The 27,846-nt window shown below is 36.5% G+C and overlaps 1 protein-coding gene across 1 annotated transcript in view; it reads right to left on the bottom strand.

Moving 5' to 3' along the window:
- USP10 (ubiquitin specific peptidase 10) overlaps window positions 1-27,846 on the bottom strand; it is a 52,794-nt gene that overhangs the window by 7,809 nt on the left and 17,139 nt on the right. The window contains exons 2-10 of the mRNA XM_055726620.1: window positions 23,834-23,902; window positions 20,738-20,783; window positions 14,890-15,915; window positions 8,957-9,048; window positions 7,296-7,405; window positions 6,754-6,809; window positions 5,254-5,357; window positions 4,423-4,522; window positions 2,963-3,143 (exon numbers count right to left, since the gene is read on the bottom strand). Of these exons, the coding sequence (XP_055582595.1) occupies window positions 2,963-3,143; window positions 4,423-4,522; window positions 5,254-5,357; window positions 6,754-6,809; window positions 7,296-7,405; window positions 8,957-9,048; window positions 14,890-15,915; window positions 20,738-20,783; window positions 23,834-23,902 (1,784 nt within the window). The remainder of the gene's footprint in view (window positions 1-2,962; window positions 3,144-4,422; window positions 4,523-5,253; window positions 5,358-6,753; window positions 6,810-7,295; window positions 7,406-8,956; window positions 9,049-14,889; window positions 15,916-20,737; window positions 20,784-23,833; window positions 23,903-27,846) is intronic.

Below are 27,846 nucleotides of genomic sequence, written 5' to 3'. Positions count from 1 at the left end.
TTTCGGAAAACTGGCAGAAGTAACGACCTAGGGCATGAAAATATTTCCTGGGGGTTTTTTTGGTTTCTGTTTTTGTTTGAAGTGTATTCAGTTGCACCCTTTAAGTAGCCTCCCTTGGTGATCATTGTTCTGTGCAATGAGAGTACACGCTTCAGCCACAACATCACTGCACTAAGTGGACTCTTCCTGATTTTCATTTTTCTTAAGAATTTGCTGGAAACTTAAAACCATCAAACATGGCTCAAGAATTATTTTTTTTTATTATTCTGAAAGAGGTATTAACATTAAGAAGCCTCACCTGCTATAAAAACGTGCTTTCACACAGCCAAAGAAATAATTAATTTATTATGTTGTTACACTGAGCCTTACAAAGCTTGAAAGCAGTAAGATAATTAACACAGCTCTAATCTAGTAGCCATGCTGACATTTCTCCAGGTCATGTATGAAATGTTAACATAGAGCTTTAATGCCTGTACTGCAAACTCCTATCAAAACTGCCCCTCTGGCTCAGGCAAAGCCCTGAAGCACCAAGAGAAAGCCAATGCATCTTTATGTTGGCAAATATATAACCTTTAGAGGAAATAAGAGCGTATGAAAAACAGTAGCATCTTTATTTGTTTAACACTTCCTCCTTGGCTATATTTAAGGACAAAACCTTTAACACATGGAAAGCATAGTGTTTCAACAAACAAGCGCTTCACTGTGTAAGTCTTGCTGCTTTTGGATACACTTCCTAAACCCTTTTTAAGCTAACCATTTAGTGCAATAATCAACAGAAAAACGCTAACAACTTCAACTGTTTTCAAGTCCATGTGTTAGAAATTAATAATACCAATAATATTCTGAAAAGAAAATGTTGAGGAATTTTTTTTTTAAGTTATTAGAAATTAAATTTAACATCTCTTCAAAACATTTTTTTTCAAAAAGATATGCAGAAGTTGACTCAACAGCAAAACTTTTGCTGAACTATGATTTTCTGTGACAGTATCACTAGAATAATTACAAAAATCAATTGGTCATGCATAATTTTCTATGAATAATTATCCTTGGATACAGTAAGAACTGTACAGCAAGAATTGTTTAGGAAAGCAGGCACTGCCCATCGCTATCCTGCTTAAGCTACAACAATGTAATTGTTTAAAATAAAAAAACACAACAGTGCACTTCAAGGGAAAAGTTGGTACTACTTACGGAAATATTTAGCAGACTTTAACTGACTTGTGAGCTAGCTTGCATAACAAATATTTGAAATTCACACAAGCTGGAAGTCAAAAGGGACTCCTGCACACAGGCAAACCAGACCCTGATACAACTGTGTATCTTCATACTTACACATTTAAGCCTCACAGTGCCTAAAGCAGCCCTTCTGATTTGTTGTTGTTGGGGTTTTTTTCCGTTTGTTATTTTTTAAGCAACTGTGCTTAAAGGGGCATTTAATAGACACTTAAAGCCTCAAGAGGACAGCCTAAAGTTTCCCAAGCCAAAAGATGCCAATTCAAACCATGTTTTCCTAGCTGCTTTTTCCATTTGATTTTTCCAATTTCTGATGCCTTCCTGTAGTGGAAATAGACCGGCAATTCTGTATTCAATCCTTCCTATCTCCACCCTCAGCCTCAGAAGATGAAGCTTTCCAACATCGCATGGGATACTGTTTCTGCAGTAAATTGTGTGACCTGGTTTGGAGGCACAATTATGTGATGTGGTGACAGCAGAAAACAGATGCTGGATTGCACCCTGTGGTTCTGTTGGTCAGGGCAAGCTTTTACTTTTTTTCAGTATTACCTTTGCTTTACGTCACCTTCTGTGGACCTCCACAGAAGACAAGCGTTCTCTTGGTATTCGTAATTTAAAACTTAATGGAATCAGGAGAGATCTACACAATTCTAGCTGTGACAGATATGCTAAGGGTATTAACAATACCTGGGGTTCATGAACACATCAACAATGTGGAATTCCATCAATACATACAAACATCTGTCTGCCAATTTCTACAGAAAGTATCATTTTATTTGTCAGCTGTCTGACTCAAATCCCAGAAGAATAACTTCAATGCATTTCACAGGCAGAAGGCACTAGCCCACATTATTCACACCTCTAGACTGAAGACCTGGCAACACAGGGCAACACAGGGAGTCAAATACTAGCAATTAAGTGTCTGTCTCCAATTTAAAAATAATTCTTCCAGTCTAGCACTTTTGTTTTGGAACATGTTTTTCACAAGTGTTTACCTTGCTTTCATTTTAAATTACACATTTCTCCAAACAAGTCAGGAGGCTTCCTTTCCAAAAAAATACTCTTCCAGTATCTACTTTCTGCCTTGATCTGCTATCAGACCTGAATATATGTAATGTCCCACATTCTTTTCATTCCTGTAACATCTTGTAGTAATTTACATTTTTCCAAACTTCTTTGGCCTTTAATATTAAACTATTACACATAACTTTCCTGCTTCTGGGAAGCATAAGTGTCTAACTAACTAAAAGTGTACAATTTTTTATTTTATTATTTCACTGGCCAGATTTAACTCTTAGCAAATCTCATTATCCCTTAGTATCCTTATTTACAAAATAAGTCAAGAGGTCACAAAAAACCAGGTAGCTATAAAGTTCTTTGGAATTCTTAGACATTCATATATAAAGCATACATATATCAAACGCTTTCGCTATATGCAGTTCAGGGCTTTTGTTTTCTGAACAGTCTGTTCTTTCAAGACACTTAAAAAGATTCACTCTACAGTAAAGTCAGAATCATATGATCAATCCTTTGATCATCCTGGTCCATCTTCTGTAACTCTCTCCCTGCATAATAAATGTTTCATGGGAGAAAGTTCACCTCTCCTGGCCTGAACAAAGTATGAAACAGTCTCTTCCATCCAACTAGCCAATAATGGTGAAAAACACAGAAAACAAAGCAGAGCAAAGCAGCCTAAAGTTTCAACAACTTTTACGAAAAAGTACTGCACCTTATATGACCACCAAAAATATCAGTAATTGGAGTCTGAACAAAATCCGCCTGTCTAGTGACTGATGATTTGTTGCGAGGTCCCACTTGCTCCCATTCATCCTCACTGCCTTCCCCTTGCTCATCTTGCTCCTCCTCTTCATGAACAGTCTGAGCCTCAGGGCCATTGGACACTGAGAGTTCTTAAAGTGAAGAAGATAAAAAACGCATTGATTTTTTTTTTTTACAAATAAAACATGTATGCAGATAAAGAATGCGAAAGGCAGAAGACCCAATACAAATAATTTTCAGAGGATAAATGTTTTTATAGATCACAGATTTGAGAAAGCAAATGAGAAAAAGTATATTCTAGGGTCACTCATAACTGGACTCATCTATGTATTAACAGTATGCAGTTTACTGATGACTGTATGTAAACAGATGTAGTTTTCTAGCAAAGTTTCATATATTTTTAGTTGTAAATTTATGGGGTAGAAAATTAGAAAGTCAAGTGTTATTCTGGAAACATAACTATGCCATTATTAAATACAACTCCTTTTCTGCACAGATATTTTACAGGGAACCCAAGGCTTAGCAAATATTTTCTTTGCAAGTGCCAAAGTCAGGAGGCTATAAACTGCACACAGCTAAAAAACAAAATATGGAATGATCATTTTATATCATAAAAAATTTACCCTACTAAAGAGAAATTGGGTAACTAGTGATCTTAATTCTATACTTGGCTAAGACTAAGAGTGTTGTGTTTCATTTTTATTAGGGGACCCAAACGTAAAGCCACTGTAAAATAAAATGGCACTTTACCCTGCACAGAAATTCTGATACTTCTTCCAAAGAAAATTTTTCTCCAACTTGGTCAGTAAGCATTTGAAAATAATTTAATATGTTCTGGTTTATATTAGATATAAATCAGCCATTAGTCTAGAAGTTTCCACTTCAAAAAAAGATCTTAACAGTGGTTTAAAGATCAGTGAAAAAACACACTGATGTATTTTTGAACTACCATGGAAAGAGCCAAAACCCCAGTAAACAACTGACATTGCAGGTCTTATGAATGGCAGACCAACTACCTATGCTTAAAACTAGTCAAATTGACTTATCCTCAAATAATACTGAGTTGACCTCAGCACAAATTTGTAATACAGCAATTTGGTGTTTAGGAGGACCAGGTATATGACTTACTGTTGCTCAGAATGATAATGCTTTTCCAGATACCCAGTAACACTTTGGATCATTTGTAAATTGGACAGAATGGCCTCATTGCATCCTTTGGACAAATTTTAACAAAATATTACTTGTCAATGTCTCTTGAGCCCCCTAAAACATGGCATTCTATCCCTGTCTCAACATCTATTCCAAACATCGCTCTGTATTACAGAATCACTACCAAAAAAAAGGAAAAGTAAAATATTGGAAAGAAATTAAAGTTTGCTACAAAAAAAAAAAAAAAAAAAATCCACAAACTTTCATTATGTGGAGAGAGAAGTTTCTTTAGGGTCAGCATTTCTTCATGTAGTCCATTGAGGATAAATCCCAAGTATTCTTCAGCATCCTCTTGCCTGCCCTGAATAAAAAGTGGGGGGGTTAATTATTGTATGACATTTTCATGCTTTCATTCTAACAGAAGGTTCACGACATGGAACATCTAACTTTCACCTATTAATTTAGCTGATTTACCAACTACTCAGTCTAAGTTGTAAAGTCAAACAAAGTTTAAATTTTGCTGTAACAACCCCTCATTTTTAACCAGCTCAAAAAGAACCAACACATGAATTGGTAACCTGCCATAAGCAGTAAGTACACACATAAGCCTGACCTGAAAACAAGCATTTCTGTGTTCTTATCATTACAAATTCCTTTTAACATGCAAGGTGGTAATTAATTTTTTTTCCTATGTCTTTCCAAAGTAATATTGAAAGTTGCCGTCAAACCAAGGCCAAATCAAAAGATGGTTTGAACTATTATCTTTTCTTTAAATTGAGGCAAAACCTGAAATAGTATTTTGAGGTCTTTGTGGATCTTCAACCATTCCAAGCAGAAACGAACAACTGCCCATTTCTTAAATACAAATCAATAGGTATCTTCTTTATAAAAAGAGATGTTCCATTCCCATAGTAATTTTTTCATTATTCTGATGTATCAAACCGCCAAACTTGTAATTAGCATCCTCCTATAAGTCTCAAGACAGTCTAGCTTCATTAGAATGAATGATCAGCTAGGTGATTTTAGCGGTATTTAGAACCTGATGTATGGCTTTACATTGTTCCACAAAAGTAGAAATTTTTTAAGTCACACCTTTTCTGACAGACTTGACTTTATAACCGTCAAAAGTCTATAAATGTATGTAGGTTCAAAGGCAGCTCCCGGTCGGATGTCTCGAACAATTTTATCACCTAAAGCTGCAAGGCAAAAGAGAAGTACATATAAATAACAAAATATACAAGTTTTTCTACATTATACCTTAACATTATCTTCACACTTCATTAGATTTTGGAATCCAAAATCATTTCTTACTAATAATTTTATTCCAATTTTAATGACTCTAGCTCAGGATTCATGAGATACAACCCTTTTATCCATACACGTTTTTAAAAAAAAAACATCCTACATCACCCTACATAAACTTACAGATTGTCTAGGAGTTAGTACTCTTTCTACAGTCAACACTCTGAAGATTAACAAGAATATCCACAGCCATCATAAAAGATCAATTCTAGTTCTAGTTAAATTTTTGTACTTCTTTTGTATTCAAAGAACACTTCCTTAAATATTTTATATATCTGTAATTCTAATAGATCACTTTTCTTCACTGCAGAAAAACAAAACAAAAAACAAACAAGAAATCATTTGACAGCATGTTCAACTTAATGGCAATACAAGGCCCCAGAAACTATATTTGAAAACTACACAACATAATAAAATGACCTAGTAGTATAATAAGTTGCATAAGACAGTAAGATTTGTTTTACAGAAACAAAACTTAAGCAGCAAACCACAGAAATGTCTGAACTGTTTGGAAATCACTGGAACAACCAGCTCCTCATGATATTTTCTTATAATGTTACATAAACACATTCCTGAAATTGTTTTTTGTAAGTCGGTAATATGACAGGCTTGGTTTAGAGATTAAAAAAAAAAGGAAGCCTACAAGATAATTAATTTGCATCAAAAAATGTTCTATTCCTCACTATGCATCATCATTAATCCTAAACACTTATTAGCAAGAATCTTACTTCCAAGGCTTTTCATATTGATACAGTGCATAGGATGGAGAGGAATTAAAAGCCATGATAACATGCCTGCAGGCAATCTCAAACTGCTAGACTCCTATTATGGCCCCATTTTGTTCCCAATTAACGTGTTTAGTACTTAAGGAAGAATGACAGAATTGAGCAAGCTGATAAAACAGCTGGAAATATGCAGACGAAGGAGGCGGAGTAAAAGATTTTGTTAGAACAGGCATGTTCTTAGAAGATATCTTAACAGTTAACCTGACTATCAACAACAACTATTCTTACTGTACTTGCACCTTTGGTCGACGAAATAGAAGAAAAAACAACGTAAGGTGCAACATCTATGACTTCTTGACATGAACCACCAGTAAGAAAAAGTGTAACACTGACAGAAAAGTGGCAGCAAACTTTTTAAGGTTTCAGTAAACCCCAAAAGGCCAAAGACCCACGAAGGGGATCAAAGCACCAGTACTTAAAGGTCTTGAGTACGTCACACCACGTGGATCCTTCCCCCAAAACTTTCTTATGATTTTACAAGTTTTCTCCCCCTATTCCCACTCACCTTGTTTTGCTTTAGGAGGTACAGGCATATTAGTGAACTCATTCATTAAACGAACACTGAAACAGAATGGAAGGAACAACTAGACATGAGCAGCAAGCTAAGACTTAGAAGGACAAATAATAACATTAGATCATCGTCATTACTGACTGCCAATAACAAAAAAAAATAAAAAAAATTGAAGAGTATCATAATGAAGTCTGAGTAAAGTTCAGACATAAGAATTAACCTGATCATTGCTAATGAAACCAAGGTACTCTTGTTAGTTCTTGCGACTCTCACAGTTTATTTTTGCATATTAAACACTTATTTAAAACCAATATTCCTCAGGGAACAGGAACTATCTTCCTTGACTGGTCAAGCAGTTGTAAAATACCAAGTTCATTACATATGACCAAAAAAAAAAAAAAAAATCCACACAAAGGAAGACTTGTGGATACATACCAACTTTCAACAATTGCAGTAAACAATTATTTGTTAGGTATTTCTGAATGAGCTTAGTCAGAGCATAGATATTTTAGTTTTCTTTTTAACAAGCTACTTACAAACTGTCTATCATTGGTGTTGAGGTACACGGCCGCTGCGATTTTGAATACATTGGAATGGACTTCATTAAATGATACATTGGAGGGCAAGCAACCAAGGCTTGCAGGGTCTATGCAGGGGCATTAAGGAAATATTCAGAAAATGTAATCTGCATATTAACCAAATATTCAACTATATTTACAATTATATGCAAAACAAAGCTAACTTATGTAGATCGATCCAATCGCTAAATCGGAACAGATGGACGGACTGTTATCACAACATTAATAATGTACAGAAGTTGTAGTAAAAAGCCCTGGCATCTTGTAACACGCAGTGATTTCACCAACACTAATAATGTCAAAAGCTTCAATTAAAAGGGTAAGGCAACACTTAGTCTAGGAACAGGAGAGGAAAAGAACTTTCATAGGAAAGACTTTATAAAATTAACCATTTGAAAACCAGCAAGTGATAACCTGCAACATGTTTTCTGAAAAGAATGGAAGAATCCAGCTGACAGTCAAAGGTGATGATTCAGCCAAATCAAAAAAGAATCTGCTGTGATGTAAAACATTCTGCAATGTAAAGAAGAGTTCGGAGCAACCAGCAGAACTACAGTGTATGCTGGGAGAAAATACTTTGAAAACATCAAAATCTATTCTACTTGTCAAAAACAGTGAACAGAGGAAATCAAAAGACCGGAGGGGCAGGGATATGACAAAAAAGGCAGTGATCTCAAGCTAGAAGGAGACATTAACTTCATTCCCAGTGTGCAAAAATTGAGTAATAAATTCCCACGTAGTGTTTTAAGACTGAAAAAATCAGAGCCAATACACACAACCAAAGGAGTGCAGAACTGGTTATTTAACATAAAAGTTGAAGTTTAAAGCACAATTGCTGGTTTGGAAATAGGTTACTAGGTTCTGCCTCAATCACTCTTGAAATTGGTCTGCGTAGTTTTCACTAGCAGTACTAGCAGACAAAACAGAAGCATCCCAATTATCACTTGGCAGTGAGCCACTGCTAATACAGGAGATGTACATATATTAATACAAAGCTATTATTAATAAAACTTATCATAACGCAGCGCTGAAGGAGGAAGATTTTTGTTACCCAAGGTAAAAGTTATTTTTGCAGGGGAATACAATTCTAATACATTTAAGACCACGCTAATCTTCCATCCTGTTGTAAAAGGATTATTTTAAACACTGCGTTTACGGAAGTTACAGGCCAGCAATAGCCTGCTCAACAGAAAACCAAATGATCCACTAACCAAAGTGCTAAAGCAGCCTAAAAGTAAGAATACTTACTTCAAGCACAAAAGAGAAATAACCACTTAAGCTGATCCTCAAAGAGTCGTGAGTAAATATAACTAGAAGTTACATGAAGATTTTCAGTCATGAGAAAGTTACAGTTCTGGAATCTTTTGACAGAGGTAAGAGACGAATTGCAAACAGGAGCGTGCAGCCAACCGCAGGGGAACCCCGGACACAAGGTTCAATGATCCAAAATACCCCTGGATTTCTAGATGCTATCCTTAAACATTTTAACCACGGTAGCAGGATATGGGAAGACAAAGACTTTTATAAAATACTTACCAGAATAATCCAGAAAAAGTTTTGACAGATATAATATACAGATTTTAACTTAAGTGTATTAATTTTTCCCCAGGTAAGGATACAGCATTGATGTAGCACCAGTTTCCTTTGTTGATCAGCCCTCGTGGTTGCAAAGACACTGGTTTATGTATTAGTCTTACATTTTCCAGTATTTCTGCAGAATGAGAAATAGTAAATTAAGCGTCAACAAAATGTACATGCTAGCCATCAAAACAAGTATCTGTTGACTCATTACAAAATAATTCAAAGCAATTATTAACAAGATCCCCAGAAACTTCAGCAAATAATTTTTGCTCCATGTAAACACTGCTCACATTTCAAATCAGACACACTTCTTCAACTGAAGACATCTTGGTATGTGGGTCAGGAGGATGCTGGTTCAAAAACTAATCACTGTAATTTCAAAATTTAGAAGACATTTGTTCTTTCTTCTCCTAAAATCAGATACTTTTAATTTTACAGATACATAGATACATACATAGATAAAAATATCTTTTTAGCTATAAACCCTCACCACCAATTTTATGAGGTATCTCCCAGATTCTTCTGCTTTGAAGAGAGATGAAGCTGATATAGCAGCCTCAGTTTACAAGTTTCAACATTCATTATCTTACAACAAAAATATGTTAGTGCAATCTTAGGACAGACAAACGTTAACATGAGCTTTGGAACAGTATGTTTTATCTGCTAAGTTAAGACTTCCAAAATTTACAAGATAACAGGCTTACATAACACAATCCCTATTGTTTTCCTGCTTTCAAAACCTTCACCAATGGCCCAAGTCTAAAAATTAGAAACCACTGTGCATAAATAAGTTATGAAATTGAGAGCAACAGGGGGAGTTTTTCCAGGAAGCCTGACCTGTTATTTAGGTACCTAAATAAAAACTGTTTATAAAGAAAATATTGATCTGGTATATTTCAAATTTGCAAAATACAGACAAGAGGATACAAGACAAAATAAAAAAATGTAAATAAACACAGCAATTGTCTACTAAGAGGGTTGGTTACTTTTATAATAAATGTGAGAACCTGTAAAGTCCTGATAAGCTACACTGCATAAACTTCAGTGTTTTAGCTAGAAAGACTCCTAAACAGACAAAGTAATGTGACATAGGTGGAAAAAGAGGCACAAAGCTGTGACTAAGCAGTGGAGGTGGCAGAATTGCAAACAAAATCCATGTTGTTCTACTTCCAAACCCTCTCTTTACCTATACAAACATATCTCGCTCTGACACCACCAATTCTAATCAAATAAAAGCATGCCAAAACCTGGAAAATATTTATATATCAGCCTTATATTACATAAAGAACCTGACACCCAAAAGGGCAGATGGCAAAAAGATGTAAAAGGGAAGACATTAGCACCTAGCACAGATGCAGATGAAAACTCTTCTGTAAGTGTTGAAATTTGTTATTATCAATGCCCGAGTATTTCAGAACATACTGTTAAAGCAAAGTCTGAAACGTTCACACATACAAACTTTGTTAGTATAACCAAGCACTGTTGAAAATTAGAATAAAAATAACAAAAATCGTGTTTATTTTTAACGTCTATAAATAACTTTTTAGGTTAACTGTATTTTCCCCCATTTTTCTATCATACTAAATAAAACATTTATTAGGACCTCTAGCATCCTCTTGTGGTCATAAAACCACTTTGTAAACAGTGCCTAGAGCAATTATGGTGAGTTTTGTTTCTTTTAACATAAAGAATTATCTTTATGTGTACAGCAATTACATTCGATACCAGATTTTCACGTCACATCTCTCATTTACACAACTGAAAATTTTTGCAAGAGTACCAGAAGAAAAACACACTTACAATCATGAGAAAACTTTCTTAAAATTTGAAAGCCTGTTATAAAGCACATGTCACTAACCAGAAAGAATTCACATTTTGGTGGATGCTGACTTGTGAAACAAGGCCTTGATTTGAAAACTTATTTAGAACAATATTATCATGTTTAGAAATTTCTGTTGGTAAACAGAAAACATTTTGATAATGTTCATTCACCAGGTGGGTGTTATTACAAATATCTTTCAAATTAAAAAAAAAACAAACACCAACCAACCAAAAAAAACCCCCAACACACCACAGTAACTCCCTGACCAACACAAATCCAAAATCTAAGGCAACAGCAACCATGTGGACATAGTCTCCATGCTGAAGACGTGTTACAACTTAGCTATTTAAACTTAGCTTGAGACCATTATTGAGTAAATATGTCACACAGATATTTTTTTTTTTCAAATCTGGACAGTGATAAAAAAGGCCAGGACACTGCTGGATAACCCTACACAAAATCACAGTTTCTGCAAGAATGAAGTCTGCTCGTATGCTAGGCTAGATTTCTGAAGTTGTTTATAAAAAGCCCCAAACCTTGCACACCTCCATTCCACAACTACATGCTCTAGTGCTTATCTGGTTTTATCAAGGAGAAAAATTTTCTACTATGTAACACTGAAACACCTTGTTACAAATTAAAGTAATTCTTGCCTTGTTCACTACAGTCTTGGGAGAGCAGTGAATCACTTTACGACCTTTGAAGTTACATCCAGGATCACTCCAACAATCTCATCTGAGACAAAGTAAATCCAAATTTTCCATGGTTGCCAAAAAAGTATGGTTTTCAAATCTTACAAATCTTTCAAATCCATTTTCACTGCTTCACTATTATATCTTCCTTGAGAAGTAATGACCAAATATTGGCACTTTCCTCAAGTCCTCAGTAGCAATGACAGAATTACAGTTCTTTTCCATGGAAATAGGCATTATTAACACACTGGGAAAAAAACCCCACTTTGTCATCATTAGCTTTACTAAGGACACTTATCAACTCCCTAGAATTTCTAGATCTTTTTATTCTCTAATACTATAACCAACCATTTGTTCTTCATAGTGTATGCTTGCATTTGATCTCTGCTCTGGCGTGCCCTTCCATACTTGCATTTATTGGATTCCTCTCCTTCTAATTTAAAATCACTCCAGATTTAGTCAGATCTTAAAATGTTTCTGTTCTTCGACTCATCTGAAATTCTGCCTGCCGTAAACAAATTTCACGTGCACTGTTAATTCCATCATCCACAAACACTGCAAGAAAAAAAATCATTCAGAAAAATCTTTTTTAGATTGTCCCACCAAAATTTTCCCTAGTTACCAAAAAAGGTTAAGAGACTACTCAGAAAATAGCTAGTTTTCCAATCACTTATTTCCCTAGCTTACTTAGAACGCTAAGGCATTATTAACGACCATCAGGTTATACATCAGAGGGTAGTAACTGTAAAAACACGGCAAGTGAAGCCTAAAAGACAATCTTATTTTTTTTACAAATATGGACCATTTATAATCTTACTATCCCTTAAAATTAATTATTACAATGTTTGTCCTAGCATCTACATTAGGCTAAGGTGTATACTTAGTATGGTTGTCCCTTCTAAATGTTTAAATGCTGCACTTCTTTACCATTCTGATACTATCTGCCTTGAGTTTTGCCAAATAAACATCAATGGCTCATAGTTTGCTTCAGAAGTTCCTTTAATTTGTTCACTAGCGTTGCCAGTAAAGCTCCTCATCACATACCTCAGCCACTTGCTAAAATTGACTCTTTAGTACTTTTTTCACATCAAGATTAACATGGAATTTGTTTATCTATTTATTTTCTACCCCTGATCTTTATCTCCTTCTCTTATGCAGCTGTTGTTTAAATTTGAGGACTTAATAAACCACAGAACTTTGCAGGTTGAATCAAACAGTATCAACTATCTTCAAGGTGCGTATGAATCATTAACGTCCCTCATAGCAACTGGCAAAATTAAGGCACAAATCAGCAATCTGTCCCTGGAAAAGTATCTTATTTTCTTTTGTTCTGAGCATCTGCTCTAAACAGAAACTGTACAGAAGGGCCCCAGAGCTCCAACATTAAGTCAGAAATTTTGCTTGTTCAACTTGAGATACTTCAGGTCTAGATTTTACCTATGCTGAGCACCCTACGGCACTGTGCGGTCAAAAATCCATTCCCATTGGCATAAGTTGAAACTGCTGAATTCCCAGCAAATCCAACAATAGGGTCTCAACTCAGCCACACAGAGAACAAGGAACAGAATCAGCAGCTACCTATGAAAAATACTATACATCGCTATACACCCATATATAACGATGTTAACCTAGGCAGAAGATCTGAAGTATGCACAGAACAGAGCAAATAATCTCTCTGGAAATCACAAACTGAAACTCACATAACACATTTTTGAGTGTGGGTATATGAACAAAGCACTAATATACCTATTTTGAAACAAGACAGAGTACATTTTAAACAGAACAGACAATAAAGAAAGTCACCTTTTTCCACGGAGCAAAACACTGATTACACAATGATTACATTCAGATCTCCAAGTAATGTTTTATACCAAACCCAGTAGTATCTGAATTACAAGAACCGCAGCAATATAACTCCTGCCTAAACCAGCTACGATGAGAAGATGAATTCCTTTTCACCAGAAAAGGATCTATACTCAGATCATTCCTCTGCAAAAAAAGCTAGTCAGTAGTGAAGTTGCAGAAGAAAACTGCACAAAATTACATTGCTATTTTAATACATTAAAGACAAAATAAAAAGCTCTGCTCCCACCTGGTGGCAAAAAGAAGTACAGAAACAGTAAGAGTCCAGAAAGTTAACTTAGGGCTGTAGTAATTTGGACCAGACTAAAAAAAACCAACTCTTTTTCATCTACGGCAAGCAGTTTTAGCTTTATGGTGCCACAAAATAGTTTCAAGTTAAAATCCACTGACAAATGATAGCTTAAGAGTACAACATATTCTACATGTATGGGTTAATACAGACCATCATCACGTGCTCGGACATTATTTTTTAATAGTCAACTGTGTGTGTGACACCTAAGTGAAAAATACACACAAGCATAAATTACTCTGACAGCTTTCCTCTTAACACCACCATTAAACGAGGAAATAGTTATTAAGGATGGGATGACAGGCAGGTATATACTTCTGGTCAGCTTCTGGTTGGAGCAAAAATGACTTGAAGCCATCACACCTGAAACTCCATTGTACTTACAAATTAGCTTTATCATAAATAGCGGGACTTTGCACAAGCCTTTTCCATAAGTACTATTTCACAGATGTAAAATAATTATTTTTGTTCTGACACTCATGAGTCAGTGACACAAAATGCAACAAAATGGGTATTTTTGTTCATGTTTTCTGACTGAATCCACAAAAACGATCTCATGCACATTCTAGCATTTCTCATTAGAACCACAAATATGACAGGACCAACGGTCAAAGCCTTTATATCACACACTGCCTTTCCTGACCTACCCTCTGGACAGTTCCTTATGGTTATTCTTGAACAGCTGATAGCTAGCGCTGTTTATCAATAAAATAGTATTGTTTATAATGGGTAAGGACAATTCTGCAAAATCTGAAAGACAGACCTCTCAAACAGCAAATCAATAAATATAAAAACTATTTCTTGAATTAGAATTTCTGAGGCAAAACCTATTTAGGCATTACATCTAAACTGCTGTAAGTGTCCAGGAATTTCAGCTGGTTTGGCATAAATATATTAATACTGTTCCCTTCTTGTAATGGAATGCATTACAAGATTGCAAATACTGGATAAACAACACACCATTTTCAGAACAAACTTTTCTAATGTATTCTCCTTATTACAACAGCACACAGCTAAATGCAACCAGCCTATTTAAAAATCACAGGGCACTTAAATGTAATTGTTTGACAAGCAGCAACAGTTCTACAGCATCTGGAATATAACGACCTGGTAACATCTCATGGGAATGTTCACTCAGGGGGATACAAAACTACCTTATTTATATTACATCTTTCATGCAGCGTTTGAACAGTCATCTTAAGAACATTAACAGAGGAATCTTCTCTATCCATACTGCACGCTTCTGTTTACAAGCAGAGTTAATACCCTTCCAGTGTAACATCCACTCGTGTGTATTAACTATACCTGCAATCTTTATGGCTACAGGATCCTCTGAAACTGGAACAGGTCCCTCTTTGACTTCAACCTGTTTTTCAGGGACCAGAGTAGATGTGGCAGGAGGGGTATACTTAGTCTCAACATAGACCACAGATGTGGAAGCAGAGGGCTTGGAATTGTGAAAAAGACTAGCCCACGATTTTGCAGGCTGATTAACAGGGACTGATCCTGCAACCGGGACTGTTGCCTCAGTAGTAGGTGAAGCTTCCTCAGGCTTAGCTTGGTCTGAGTCAGTGCTTTCCACAGTGTGCAATTCTACCCCATTGGCAGCTGTGTCCTCCCCAGAGGATTCAAGTGTTTGTCCATTAGTAACGCCAAGATTTTCAGTAGTATCAGTACCAGCATAAGACTGTACAACAGCTGTCCTTAAAGGGCTATCTCTGCCAGTCTCTGAGGGGATGCAAAACTGTTCAGAATTAGTAACACGGCATACCTCAGGCTGCCCTGCAGTCCTGGTATTGTCTAGTGTGCTAGAAACAGAATCATCAGAGACAGCTTCATTAATGAAGTCCACAGAGTTGTCCGGGCTGTTGCAAGTCCTTGGTGTGGCCAGGGAGGGTATGTCTCCCGTCAGTTCCGTATCCTCCGTGCTTATACTGTTTAGTCCCGACGAATTTGCATGGCCATTTACAAGAGCTTCTGTTGGAGCGATGCCGTCACTGACATCTTCCAAGTAACTGTAGTATCCAGGGGGTCTTTTTTTCTTCTTTTTACGCTCCCTTTGCCCAAGGCCTCCAGACAAGCCATCGTTTTCAGCGTTAGAACCACTGTCCAAAGCGAGGGTTGGATCTGTGAACTGGCAGTCAATGGAGTTATAGTTTGTTTCACTGAGAGTATCATCAGGGGTTTTCTGAGCAGGTGCACAACTGAGAATGAATTCTGGAGCCTGAGGATTCAGAGTACTTGAAATACTGTAGTCAGTGTTATTTAGTACAGACGACTGCGTCTCAATAACTTCATTAACACCAAATTCAATTCTCTGATACTCTTCCCCTGGACAAGAGAAAGCAAACCAGAGTTACCGAATAACATCTAACCAGAAAGCTACAAAATCAAGGAAAAAGGCACATACTTTTCCTGCAACTCAAAAAACAAACCACATGCCCTCACAAGGAACATAATTCTTAGTCTCTATCTCAATCCAGAAGACTACCTCAAAACATCATTTTTTAGAAGATAACACAGTATGATTCAGGTTCTCTTAAACATTGGGAGTATGCAATTTTCCAAATCGCTGCACAGTTCCTGCAAGTTACACCTATTAAATTCACCTATTAAGAAAAATTATTAAAGCTCAATGATTTCCGCATTAAGTTAAATTACTGGACCATTTTGTATAAAATGCGGTGCAATATAACTCCACACTTTTAAGGCCAGTCTTCTCCACCGTTAATTACCAAATCCAAGCCTTTACTTGTTTAACTTTTACGAATAATTTCCACATGTGGAGGTGGTTGGGTTTGGACATTTTTTGGGGGGGTGGAGGGGTGGAATTAGTTTGGTTTTTCCTGTGTGTAAAGATTGTCATGATCTATAACTGAAATTTTTTTCATTAATTTTATCAAACCACTGCAACTACAGGTTTTGAAACTCTAGGCTCATCAATAACTTATTTAATTTTATCACAGTTGAATTTATTACTATATGAGAATATGATACACATGACTATATGCTTTTATGACAAGAAATACAACAGGTATGCCTCAACTTAAGTCAGTGTTGAACTTGTACATACAAGCATTACTGAAAAACTTATGAACAGGATTGGGTTTGGGGTTTGTGTTTTGGTTTGGTTTTCATTAAGTCTATTTATTTGTTTATTTACCTTGGAACTTTGACATGCTCTTTAAAGAAACATTCTCATGGCAGGCTGCAGTATTAAAAATTTATAATGTGTGTGTGCTAACACTGAATACTTCATTTATAACTATTTCTGTAAGTATCAGAGAGATAAAATTAATGAAACCAAGTCTCAGGAGTGTTAAAGGTAAGCTCACATTTTAGTCCTTAGAAGTTTTTTCTATGATACATACATTACTGTTTCAAATACATTAATTTTAATATTTTCGTTCCTCAATGATGAGGGACTAAAAAATGCATTTCAAATTTTTAAGACTGTTACTAAAGAACCAAACAACACTAGATACTATTTCCAAAGGAATGTAAGTGGATATACCACTACTAAACTTGAATGATTTTGTGCAACTTACATTATGAATGACATGTCACCAAATGTGTATTTTCAAGTATATCAGAGACACTCACTAAAAATGAGGTGGGTTGATTTGCTGGTTTGGTGGGTTTTTCTGAACACGACGGAGAGCAGGCAACAGATCCTAAGGGAAAAGTTATCTGTACATCTACAGAAATAATGCTATGGGAAGACAAGAGTCTAGTGGAGAATGTTTTGATACATAACTGTCAACGTAACTGTTTTGGAACTCTCCAAATGCTTCTCTAGAAAAGTCTACCAACTAAAATTTTAGCATTTTAGCCTTAAAAAAAAAAAAAAAAGTGAAAGAAACCAGAGTCTACAGGGTACTTTTTCTTAAAATATCAAATGAAGAGTAATAAACATTCAATGTGTGTCGAGGTCTGACTTACACATGCAATACCAACTTATTATGAACTAACGAACAAAGATATATAACAGACATTAATTGCTTTTCTGCATAAACCTAACTAAATGAGAAGTAAACACACTTCACATATCAATTTCAACCCTTCTGCCAGTCAGACTAAGGGAAACTTTTTAAAAAAAGACAGAAAAACCCTCCATATACATCTGATTTCTCTAAATCATGTTAACAAGAGTCTGAATTTCAGATTTTCTTCACCTCTCCCCTACACCCATGAGAAAGCATTTTATAACACCACGCCTGTCAATCCACCATTCACCAGCTACTTCTGCAATCACTGTCGAGCTATCACCAACCACAAAAGAGGGCTTAAGTTCCTTTTAAAAAAAAAAAAAAAATCAGCAGCCTAGAGACAGGGAGGTGGAAAGCTGCTGCCTGATAACCACTGAAGAGGGAAGGGCTGGGAGACGTCAGGCATCACCTAACTGCTCAGCAGCAGCACTAAGCTGCTACTACACACTGGCTGACCTGTCAGGGCATACATGGTTCCAAACCAGCCACAGCTTCATTTGCTTGCAAATGCAGGGCAGGGGGTTTTAAGGGATACATGACAAACTCACAACAAAACTATTCCTCATTAGTTCATCTGCTTATGGAGCAACTTGTTAGTCCAAGCATGAACCAAGAGCTAGTTCTTTAACCTTTGTTATAACAGTACGAAGCACAAGCAACAACTGGTAACACTTAATATTCCTCCAACCACAGTAAGAATGAATTATTGGGCACATTTCAAATCCCTACCAGTTCAAAATGATCTGGGACTTATGCTCCTTTTCCAAAATCCCAGTTAAAAAAATATAAATAGTATATTAAAAATAAATAGTTCGAAACAAAGAACACTTTCCCTTTGTGGATGAGTTAAGCCTTCCAGAGCCTGAAGTCAAAGTTCTCGCTTCTGTACTCCTGCTCCTCTAGTCTCCAGCAAGCTTCCAGCACTTCTGCTACTGAAAGCTAACCTTGCAAAAAAAATAATCTGAGTCTGGGTGTTTTTTTCTGGTTTCGGTGAACTTATCAGCTTACTGTACACTAGATAATCACAAGAGACAACTCGGGGCAAGTGAGGAGTAGAAAACAAAACACATCCCTTACAATTTTGGCACAATGCTAATTTAGCTGAAGGTACAACATGAACATCATAGTCTAAAATCTTGCCAAGAGCATAACTAATATTCTAGAATTTAACATACAAATTCGGAAGTCACAGCTGAGGAATTAAAACTTTATACCTTACAATAGGATTAGAATAATAAATACCAACAGCTACTAAATAGTTAGTGTATGGAACAACTGGCAGAAGCTCATTTGCTACAAGATTGTGTCAAGTTCATTTTAAAAAATGAGAGGTAATTGTTTCTATTTGTTTTGACTTTTCACTTTGCTTCTGGGCATCTTTTTTTCAGTCTAGCTCACAGTGCTACTTCTGACTGGACTGAAACAGATGTATCTGTCACGAACAACATGACATGCATATTGAAACAAGTATCAACAGATGCTCCAAGGACAAAGTCTACGTAAAATAGCAAAAGCTGTGAACACATAGTACTGATCAGTCTGAACAGAGTTCTGCGTATTAGAGCTTCAGCCGTGATATGATTATTCCTACTAAGTATTAACAGATTTTCTAATTCCATAATAAAGTTAAATAGTGAAGCTAAGCGTAGAAAAAAATTAGACTATGGGGAGTGACAACATGGTCAGTATATGTCATCTTATTATAAGTATTCTGCATAAGCATAGCATTCCATTTTAGTCTCCACAGCTTCTTATGCAGCCACCACAGTGAGAATATGCATGCACAGTACAGTGCAAGCTTGTTAAAGACATTTTTCAGGCAAAACCTAATGTGCTGTCATTACCTAATCTCAGGGCTGGGAGGGGTTCTCTCAGGGTCTAGGAATGATCTGAAAAACATTTGTACAAACCAACTTTCTGTATGGTTTGGGAACATTACAACCTCAGTCTTCAGTAACAGACCTTAGATCCACAGTTAGACAAAGTGATATATGACTGGATGCCCCTGTCATCACCAACAGACAGTCCATACCACATGGTCCTTTCAAAGAACTTTTCAAACTCCTACTTAAAGCTACTCAGAGTCCTAAAACTGGTCTTGTACTAAATAAAGCTCCAGAATTTTCAGAAATGTTGCCTATCTGCTTTCAAACAGGGCCTATTGTCTTTCTTTATGACTTATCTTATTTACCTTTAAATGCAAGGCCAAAGTCACTAGCATAGTGATCAAGTTCTTAAACATTAACATGTGCGTTTTGGTCCTCGTAAGTATTTTTGAGAAATGTTCAGTCAGACACTTGCATTATTTTGAAGGAGATCTGGATGCCATTTGTATCATTCCCATATACATCTGCGTAAGTATCAGCTTCCTGGTTCAGGGGGAAAAACCAAACACTAATCTACCCGCCACTTAACCTACTGTGAAAGTTTGGTTTAAACTATATAGTGATGATCACATGGCAAATCCTACTTAACTGTCAACTTTATATAACTATGAAGTACGGGCAGGTTGTAAGGTGTATGGATTAAGACAGAACAGATGTGTGATTGTTACAGCTTTGAAACGGGAACTCTGTAATTTTATTTTATTTTTTTTTTTTTTTACAATGAGTCATACTTTCACCAAAAGAAAAAAGAGAAATAAAGGGGGGATTTTCCAGAAAAATGGCTGAGCCAGACAGAAGCAAGAGTCAAAGGGAACACTGAACAAAAGCCCTGCTTGCAGAGCTGTCTTCAGGTTGCAACTGCCAGAAAATACTCATGCTACGCTCTTACAGCGGGACAGCTGAACACCACACTAGGTACTTATTTCTTCAGTATGCTTATTTATTCAGTCTTCTTTAGCAAGCTTCAGCCCCCTACATTTTTACAACTATATCCTATATAACTTCAGCAAGACATTAAGATGGTGTGGTAGCACAAGGAGGAATAAGCACGTCCACTCTAATTAGCTGAAGTTCAATGCAGTATTTTCAAATAATGATCACGGATCTCGCTCAATAAAGGTGTTTAAAAAAACAACCTGCCAAATGTATGCATATAAGCCTGCTGAACAAATTCTAAAGATTAAATTTAAAGATAGATTGTAGTAAATCTAAAGAAAGCGTCACAACCTTCTAGTTAAAAAAAATTTTTTTTTGATTTCTTACCATTGTGAAACTTACCTGTGGACTTAATACCACATGAAACTGTTTCATTGTATGGGGGGAGCTGTACAAAAAAGAAATTAAACTCATTTAAAGACAAAGCAACTCTAATAACATTTGATATCAGTTTCATATGAAACATTATTTGAATCCTTTAAAAATAATATCATTATTAAGGTTCGATTTTCTGAGAGTATGTCTTGGAACTCATGCTTCTATATTTATCAAATCCCACACTGTAGCTTCAAGTGTCCTTGCAGATTACCACAATTACTGAAAGATAAGGATTATCTTGGTTACACACTACAGGCTCATCAACTTCTCAAGCAATTCACTTCACAGCATCAGGATCTTCCTTCATCAACAGTAACTCACAACATTAAACTGAGGAACACATCCACTTTTTATACAAAAACTGAACGTAGACCAAATAACCTGTGACAGGATAAACCAAAGTTTTTTGCACAGACAACAGTCACACCTAAACCTTTTGACTCTCAACCTGGTTCAGCTCTAGTGCTGCCCTTGAAGTGTTCCAGCTAAGGTGTATTCTTAATCACATTTAACAAATTTTTATCATCAGCAGCCTAAGTGTAATGTAATCACAGCATATAGTTTCTGTCTGGATTGTAAATATGTTTACTATAAAACACCGGCATCGTTTTTTGGACTCGGTGGTTGACAGAACCCTTACTATTGTGTAACCACAGGTGGGCATTTCCAAACCCCTCCTTGCCTGCCCCCAAATGCCCCCAGCACTGAAAGCTTCTCCTGTGCCCAGCAGGCATTGCTACATTGCAGTCCAGCAGCTCCCCGCAGAACAGATGAACTGTTCCTGCAGTGGGAGATAAAACATTGAGCATACAGTGCAGTTTCATAATGCTGTTCTAAATGCTAATTATAATGGTGTAAGAAATATCAAAGACTTCTCCACTGAAATCTTCAGTTCTCTAAAGCTACAGATACTTACATATTGCCTTCTTAAAGCATCGTAGACAACAGTGCATTGGAAGTGCCAAAAAACAACATTCCTAAAATTCCATTATAAAAGAAGTGCATAAAAAGAACACATACTGTAAATCCATTTATAAACCATAATGCATCTTAATACATCAAATCTCCAGGTCAAAAAAATCAGAATCAATGGTCAGAAAGAGGCATCAAGCTGTTAAGAACCTACTTACTATCTATACTACTATTGAACACAGATTCAATATAGTTTTATAGTTAAGAGCTAAAAAAGTTACTCTACAACTCCACAGTAAAAAGTTCACAACAAAACTCGTAATTGTTGTTTTTTCTCCAATTCAAAGGGCTTAAGAAAACACAAACTAAATAATAAAAAAATAATAAGTCGACCTATTGCTCCCCTACATACCTGGTTAATCAACAGCACCTTTGCAAAATAAGAGATTTCTGAGTTGACCCGTTACGTACAATGGGGTCATCTGAACCACCTCAGTCAACAGGTATCTGATAGAACATGTACAAAGAGACATTCTAGACAACCCTTAACTTTAACTAGTTAAACTTGCCTCAGCACACCCTTCAATCTACAGGTAAGGAGCTTCAGAAGGATGGCAGCGTCAACGGAATGTATGTCACACACCACTGCAGTATTATAATCTCAGTCTTGTCCTTCCTCAATTTCACCCCATTTTTGTTCAGACTACTTTTCTCTGAAATACCTGCACAGTGTAAAACTAATAAGCATAATCTATTTCATCATCCAGATAATTAAAACATTGAACTGAACCAGATCAAGGACAAACTTAAGGAACATGGTTCAACACAGTTTTTTATTTTGATAGCTAACCAGTAAGTGGTACACTTGAGACAGTTATAAAATGAGACAAGAGTGGTTCTAATGCTGTAGGTTCGTATTTCCTCAATATATTTTATGAGGATAGCTTTGAAGAAGTCAAGGTATGACATTTTCATCTTCCACAATGTGTTACAATAGCTGATGTAGGACACTTAAGGTGACACTACACAGGATGCAAACATCACGCTGCTGCTACTGTATTTAACAGTGGGAAAACAGCAATACAAACGGAAGAAACAGGTATTACCTTAAGATCTATTCTGCATTACTTCCCACCTACCAGAAAAGACACAAAGCTCTCCCTAAAGGCAAGTAGAAGCTCTCTATTCTTTCTAAACTTGCCCCAGCCCACCATATTCCTTTCACACACTTTTATGGTTCAGCAGTATACTACACTAATGACACTCGGAAAATTAAGTTACGGGAAACTAAGTTGCATTAGCAACGGTCGGCAGATTTGTAAAATGTGACAAATTGATTTCCGCATCTATAGTTGGAAGCGTTCATTTCCTTTATGTTGAGGGGGGAGAACAGAAGCATGACTGAAATGTTTGAATGAAAATGTTTTTGAGAAAAAACATGGAAATTGACCTGAAGAAAAATTATTTTTCAAGTCTGGAGATTAGGACAATGGCATAACATTCTTCCCTACAAAGGAAAAGAGTTTCTTCCTTCTCTACCAAGAACCACAGACAGTAGGAGTCTACAATACTATCTGTAGTATGTTATGAACTGAAACACACAAAGACAACTGGTTCCACTCTATGGTTTACTACCCCCGTAATTAGTGCATTATTGATCCACCTCCCATTTCTCAGACCCCACGCACAGCTTTCCTTGTAAGCACAGCTTTGATGGTTAGCACTGCTCCACCTGTCAGAAAATAAGAATCCCTGTGCTTCAAAAGGCTCACAAGACTTAGAAGCCCACCTTACAACTGAGAACACTGCTGAGAAAGTTTTCTTTATATCCACCTCTGAAAAAAACCAAAGCAATCAAAGCTGAGGTAATAGGGCTGGATAACTCGCTTTCAATATCCTGTCACTACAATGTCAGCGGTTCCAGCTCCAAAAGATGACAAGCAGAAGGTGGGATAATCAATTTCTTATTTCTAAAAATTGACTTTACATCCATATACATGGAAAGAGGACTTCTGATCAATATCTTCAGGTTGTAAATTAGCAAGCTAATAGAATGGTAAGAAACTAATTATATAGTTCTATTTCAAGTAAGCACAAAGAGATGTAGCTTTAAAATGTTATTTCTAAAAAGTTTAAAATAGATCTTACCTCAACAGAGCATCGTGGAGTCACAAAGAACTGATTAAACTCATCAGGGCTGAACTCCCCAAAAATATACTAAAAATAAAAGAGAAATATTTTTGTTACAGGAGGATTTATATTCAGTACAATTAATAAATTCATAATAAAATCTATTAAGATACAAACATTCAAAAAGACCTGTGTGTTAGGAGCCAGAAACTCACTTGTTTGCCTCCCAGCTCTCATCTTTATCCCTTCCCAAGTCTTTAGCAAAGTACTTTAGGCTCTCAAACTGTACACAATGCATCTTCCTCAAATTCCCACAACAGGTAATCACAGTATGAACTGCACCCCATCCCATGACCAGTTTCAAACCAACATGTAGGGCGAGTAGTTGCATCAGTTCATATACGCCCTAGACACAAGCTGGTTTATCTTCTAAAACCCCACAGATACCTACCCTTCACAACAGAAAAAACAAGAATAACTTTTCTAGAGTTCTGCTAAACCAGTGAGTTTTGCAAAACTAATGGTATCACTACCTGAGTGCCCAAGCACAGAACTGACACTGCCTAGGTGTAGAAAGATACACAAAGCCTAAATATCATCAAGTTTGGTACAGCTGCTCTTATGAATTTTGTTTCCCCTGTGCCTGAAACTCTGTGTAACAAATCTTAAGATGAAATATCTTTTCAACATTATCTTCCTGCACCCTTTTAGGTATTTTGCATTTATATTTCGGGGGGGGGGGGGGGGGGGGGGGAATACTTAACAAGGTCACCAAAAAAACCACCACCAAAACCAGAGAAAACCAAAAGCCACCCTACAATGAGTGTTTATATTTAGTTTACAGAAGAAGAAACATTCTCAAGAAAAAGGCCTGACATGTTAGCATTTCATAGCACCTGGAAGCATCTATAAACTTCCACTACCAGCTGTAATTAGCTGAAAAGCATCTGAACATTCAGGACAGCAGAGGGATACTGGGACAGAAAGAAGTTGAACAGGGAATTGAATAAATTGACAAAACGGACAAAAAGGACTGGAAAATACCACTAATAATGCATTCTTGGCATGTGGAAGCACATACCCATTAAGAGTCACAAATATTATGGCTATGGATGAAAGCAGGTCACTTTGGTCCAGTACCTTACAGCTTGCCACTCTCATTCATCTTCGGCGTACTCCAACATTCATTTCAGACAATTCTTTGCTATCCTCCACCCTCCCACAGAAAAGCTTTTTCAGCAGTGTTAGCTCTTGCTAAATCCTTAGCTTGGCTGCATCAACAGATACATACACGTATTTCCATACCATTACTAGACTAGCAGTTGAGCCACAGAAAAAAGCTCTTAGAATTCAAAAAATCACGTCTAGTGAAGCACAGGCTGTTGCCACAAATGGTAGATACAGTAATTCAATCACAGTATTTTTTTCAGCCTTTAGGTGATTTATTGCAATGTAACTAATGTACCTGCTGTCTGCATGACTAATAGCCATTTACATTCATAAATTTCAAAGCATAAATTCAAGCTAAATTCCACAGCAAACACAAAAATGTAGTTTTCTCATACAAAAAGTGATTTATACATATACAGAGTTTAAAAATGGTGAAGAGCATTAAATTGGTTAAAGAAATATTACTGTAATCTGGTTTAGTTGACAAACAATTCTAACAGTCAAAAAAACCTGAAACATCTGAAATACAAATACTTTAAGCACAGTGAAACAGCTAAATTTCAAAAAATTGTCACATAACCAACTGCTAACTACCAACCAAGACAGCACAACGCCCAAGCAGAACAGGATCCCTAAATTCTACTTGAGTGAATGGCTTTACAGTTCTTGCCAGGGAACTTACGCTTGATTTATGCTCTCAATATAACCAAGTCATTTTTCTTCAGTAATATACCAGCAAGAATTTATCATATTCCAAAAACATGCTTAAGAAAAACACTTGCTGAATCATAACTAAGCTATGTTTTTAGGAGGTATTTTTGATGCAGTCATGCAACAAAACAAAACAATAATCTCAAATAGTGACTACTAAAAGTTATATAAGGTGAAACTAGGGCTGGAATCCTAATGTTACAGTTTTTTCATCTACCAGTGTTTTCAACCAAGGTATCACAGGCCTCGTACTTCTTTCTGAGCAAAAGAAAGTGCCCCTCTTTTAATTATGGAACACAAGATGGAAGTTAAAGTGATCATTAATACTATCTTAATGAAACTGGCTTACTATATAATCACAGTCACACAGGAAAACGTGTCTACGCAACTGTGTCCTCATCATTTAAAACAGGACTTTAAAAATTTACCAGCATCTAACCCAAACATCAATCCTAGTCAGACTACAGTGCCAAACACCCTATCCAATTTGGGCCTGAAGAAAACTGAATTTCATTTGATTTTGTGAGGCTTTATTTCACAATGCTTTATACCTGCAAACACGAAGTAAACCAGTTAAAAAGATATTTGCATAAAAAACTGAGAAAAATGTTAATTCAAAATAAACTTATTAGGCTATATGACTGCTGACATTAAACTTACTCAACTAAACCGACCTTCCTGTCCTCTGCCTGAAGTCTCAAGTCCACCTTGCCTCTCACAAAAGATTTCTGCAAGCGTAACAGCATTTTCTACCCTTTTTAAGGCACAACTACATGCTGAAGTGAAAAAGCAAGATATCAGATCACTTGGCGAGCAGTAACAATCTCTACAAGAAAGGACGCAGAGGGGAGGAAGCCACCACATTTTAAGCAACGTGAAACACAGTGTTAGCTCCCTGCCTGCTGTCCACCCATCCCATAGCCCAATGAGTCGGTGTGCCTGGTGCTATACAAATGGTCTCTGTTGATCTCTGTTTAAGAAAATACTTTTTTTTTTAGCTGTGAAACAGCTTCAGAAAGACATTACTGTAGTAGTTACTCTGAACTATTATTGCAAATTTAGAAGTATTTTCTGCAACTGAAATGCCTAAGTAGTAAGCACGTTTAAGCAAGAGTGTGCTAGGATCTTATAAAAAAAGAAAAATACACCCCAGCAAGAAATAACCTCATTATCAGTATGAGCTTTTGGGGTCCTAGCTTGCACACTCCACAAATTATACCACATAATTCAAAAAGCCTCAAAGTTAGCTCTTTCCCAAACTGACAAATATAATCTAATACTTCGAACAATCAAAAAGAAGTTTAATAAAATTATTTACACAATTCCTATAAAAGCTACTCACAACCAGCATTAATCCACCTCACACTCTCTAAGTTACACTTAAAACACACAGCAGACATACCAGCATGCATTAAAACTTTGCCAAAGCCATTTCAGACTATTTCCATTCCAATTTTAGTATTTTCAGGTACGCATTTGTGGACAAACCCAAATAGTCTATTTGTAGCCTATTAGGACTACATCAAATCGCTTCCTTTAAATGCCAAACTCTAACCTGCCCTGCGCTGCACCAAACCCTAAACTTGTGTGTACATCACAGTACTTCCAGGTCCCAATGGTGGATAACAGACTGGGACTTCACCGTACAAACTCCAAGGATAAAGTGGGTTTCAGACACAGGCTGCTTACGGTCAGCCCTAATGCAGGCAAAAGATTGTGATTTACTCAGAGGTAAGCTGCTCGTCATGCTGACCGCTGCCGACGCACCAGTGCATCAACAGCCTTTTCATTTACAGTAACTACAGCTGTACAGCTCCCCGAGCAAAGGACGAGCACAATCGCTAGGACAATGCATGTTAGCAGACTGCTGAATTGGCCCAGTTAGCAAAATCCGTGCCTATTACCACTGGTAACATAAAAAGAATACAGATGGCAACATACAAGCCCAAAATACTAAAAAAGTATTACCAGTGAAAAGTTGAAGCTTAATTACTCAGAGCTCTACACAAATTTCACTGGGGGGGGGGGCGGGGCGACCCACACAACACGACCCACACCAACGTGTACACACACACAGACCCCCAAAAAAAAAGAAAAGCAAAACAAGCTTTCTCCAAACAAAAATACTGTTTAGCGATTAGAAGTTTCAA

The sequence above is a fragment of the Falco cherrug genome, chromosome 14, assembly GCF_023634085.1.
Source record: "Falco cherrug isolate bFalChe1 chromosome 14, bFalChe1.pri, whole genome shotgun sequence".
Taxonomy (NCBI): Eukaryota; Metazoa; Chordata; class Aves; order Falconiformes; family Falconidae; genus Falco; species Falco cherrug.
The sequence above is the reverse complement of the archived record's forward strand: the minus strand, read 5'-3'. Positions and strand labels throughout refer to the sequence as shown.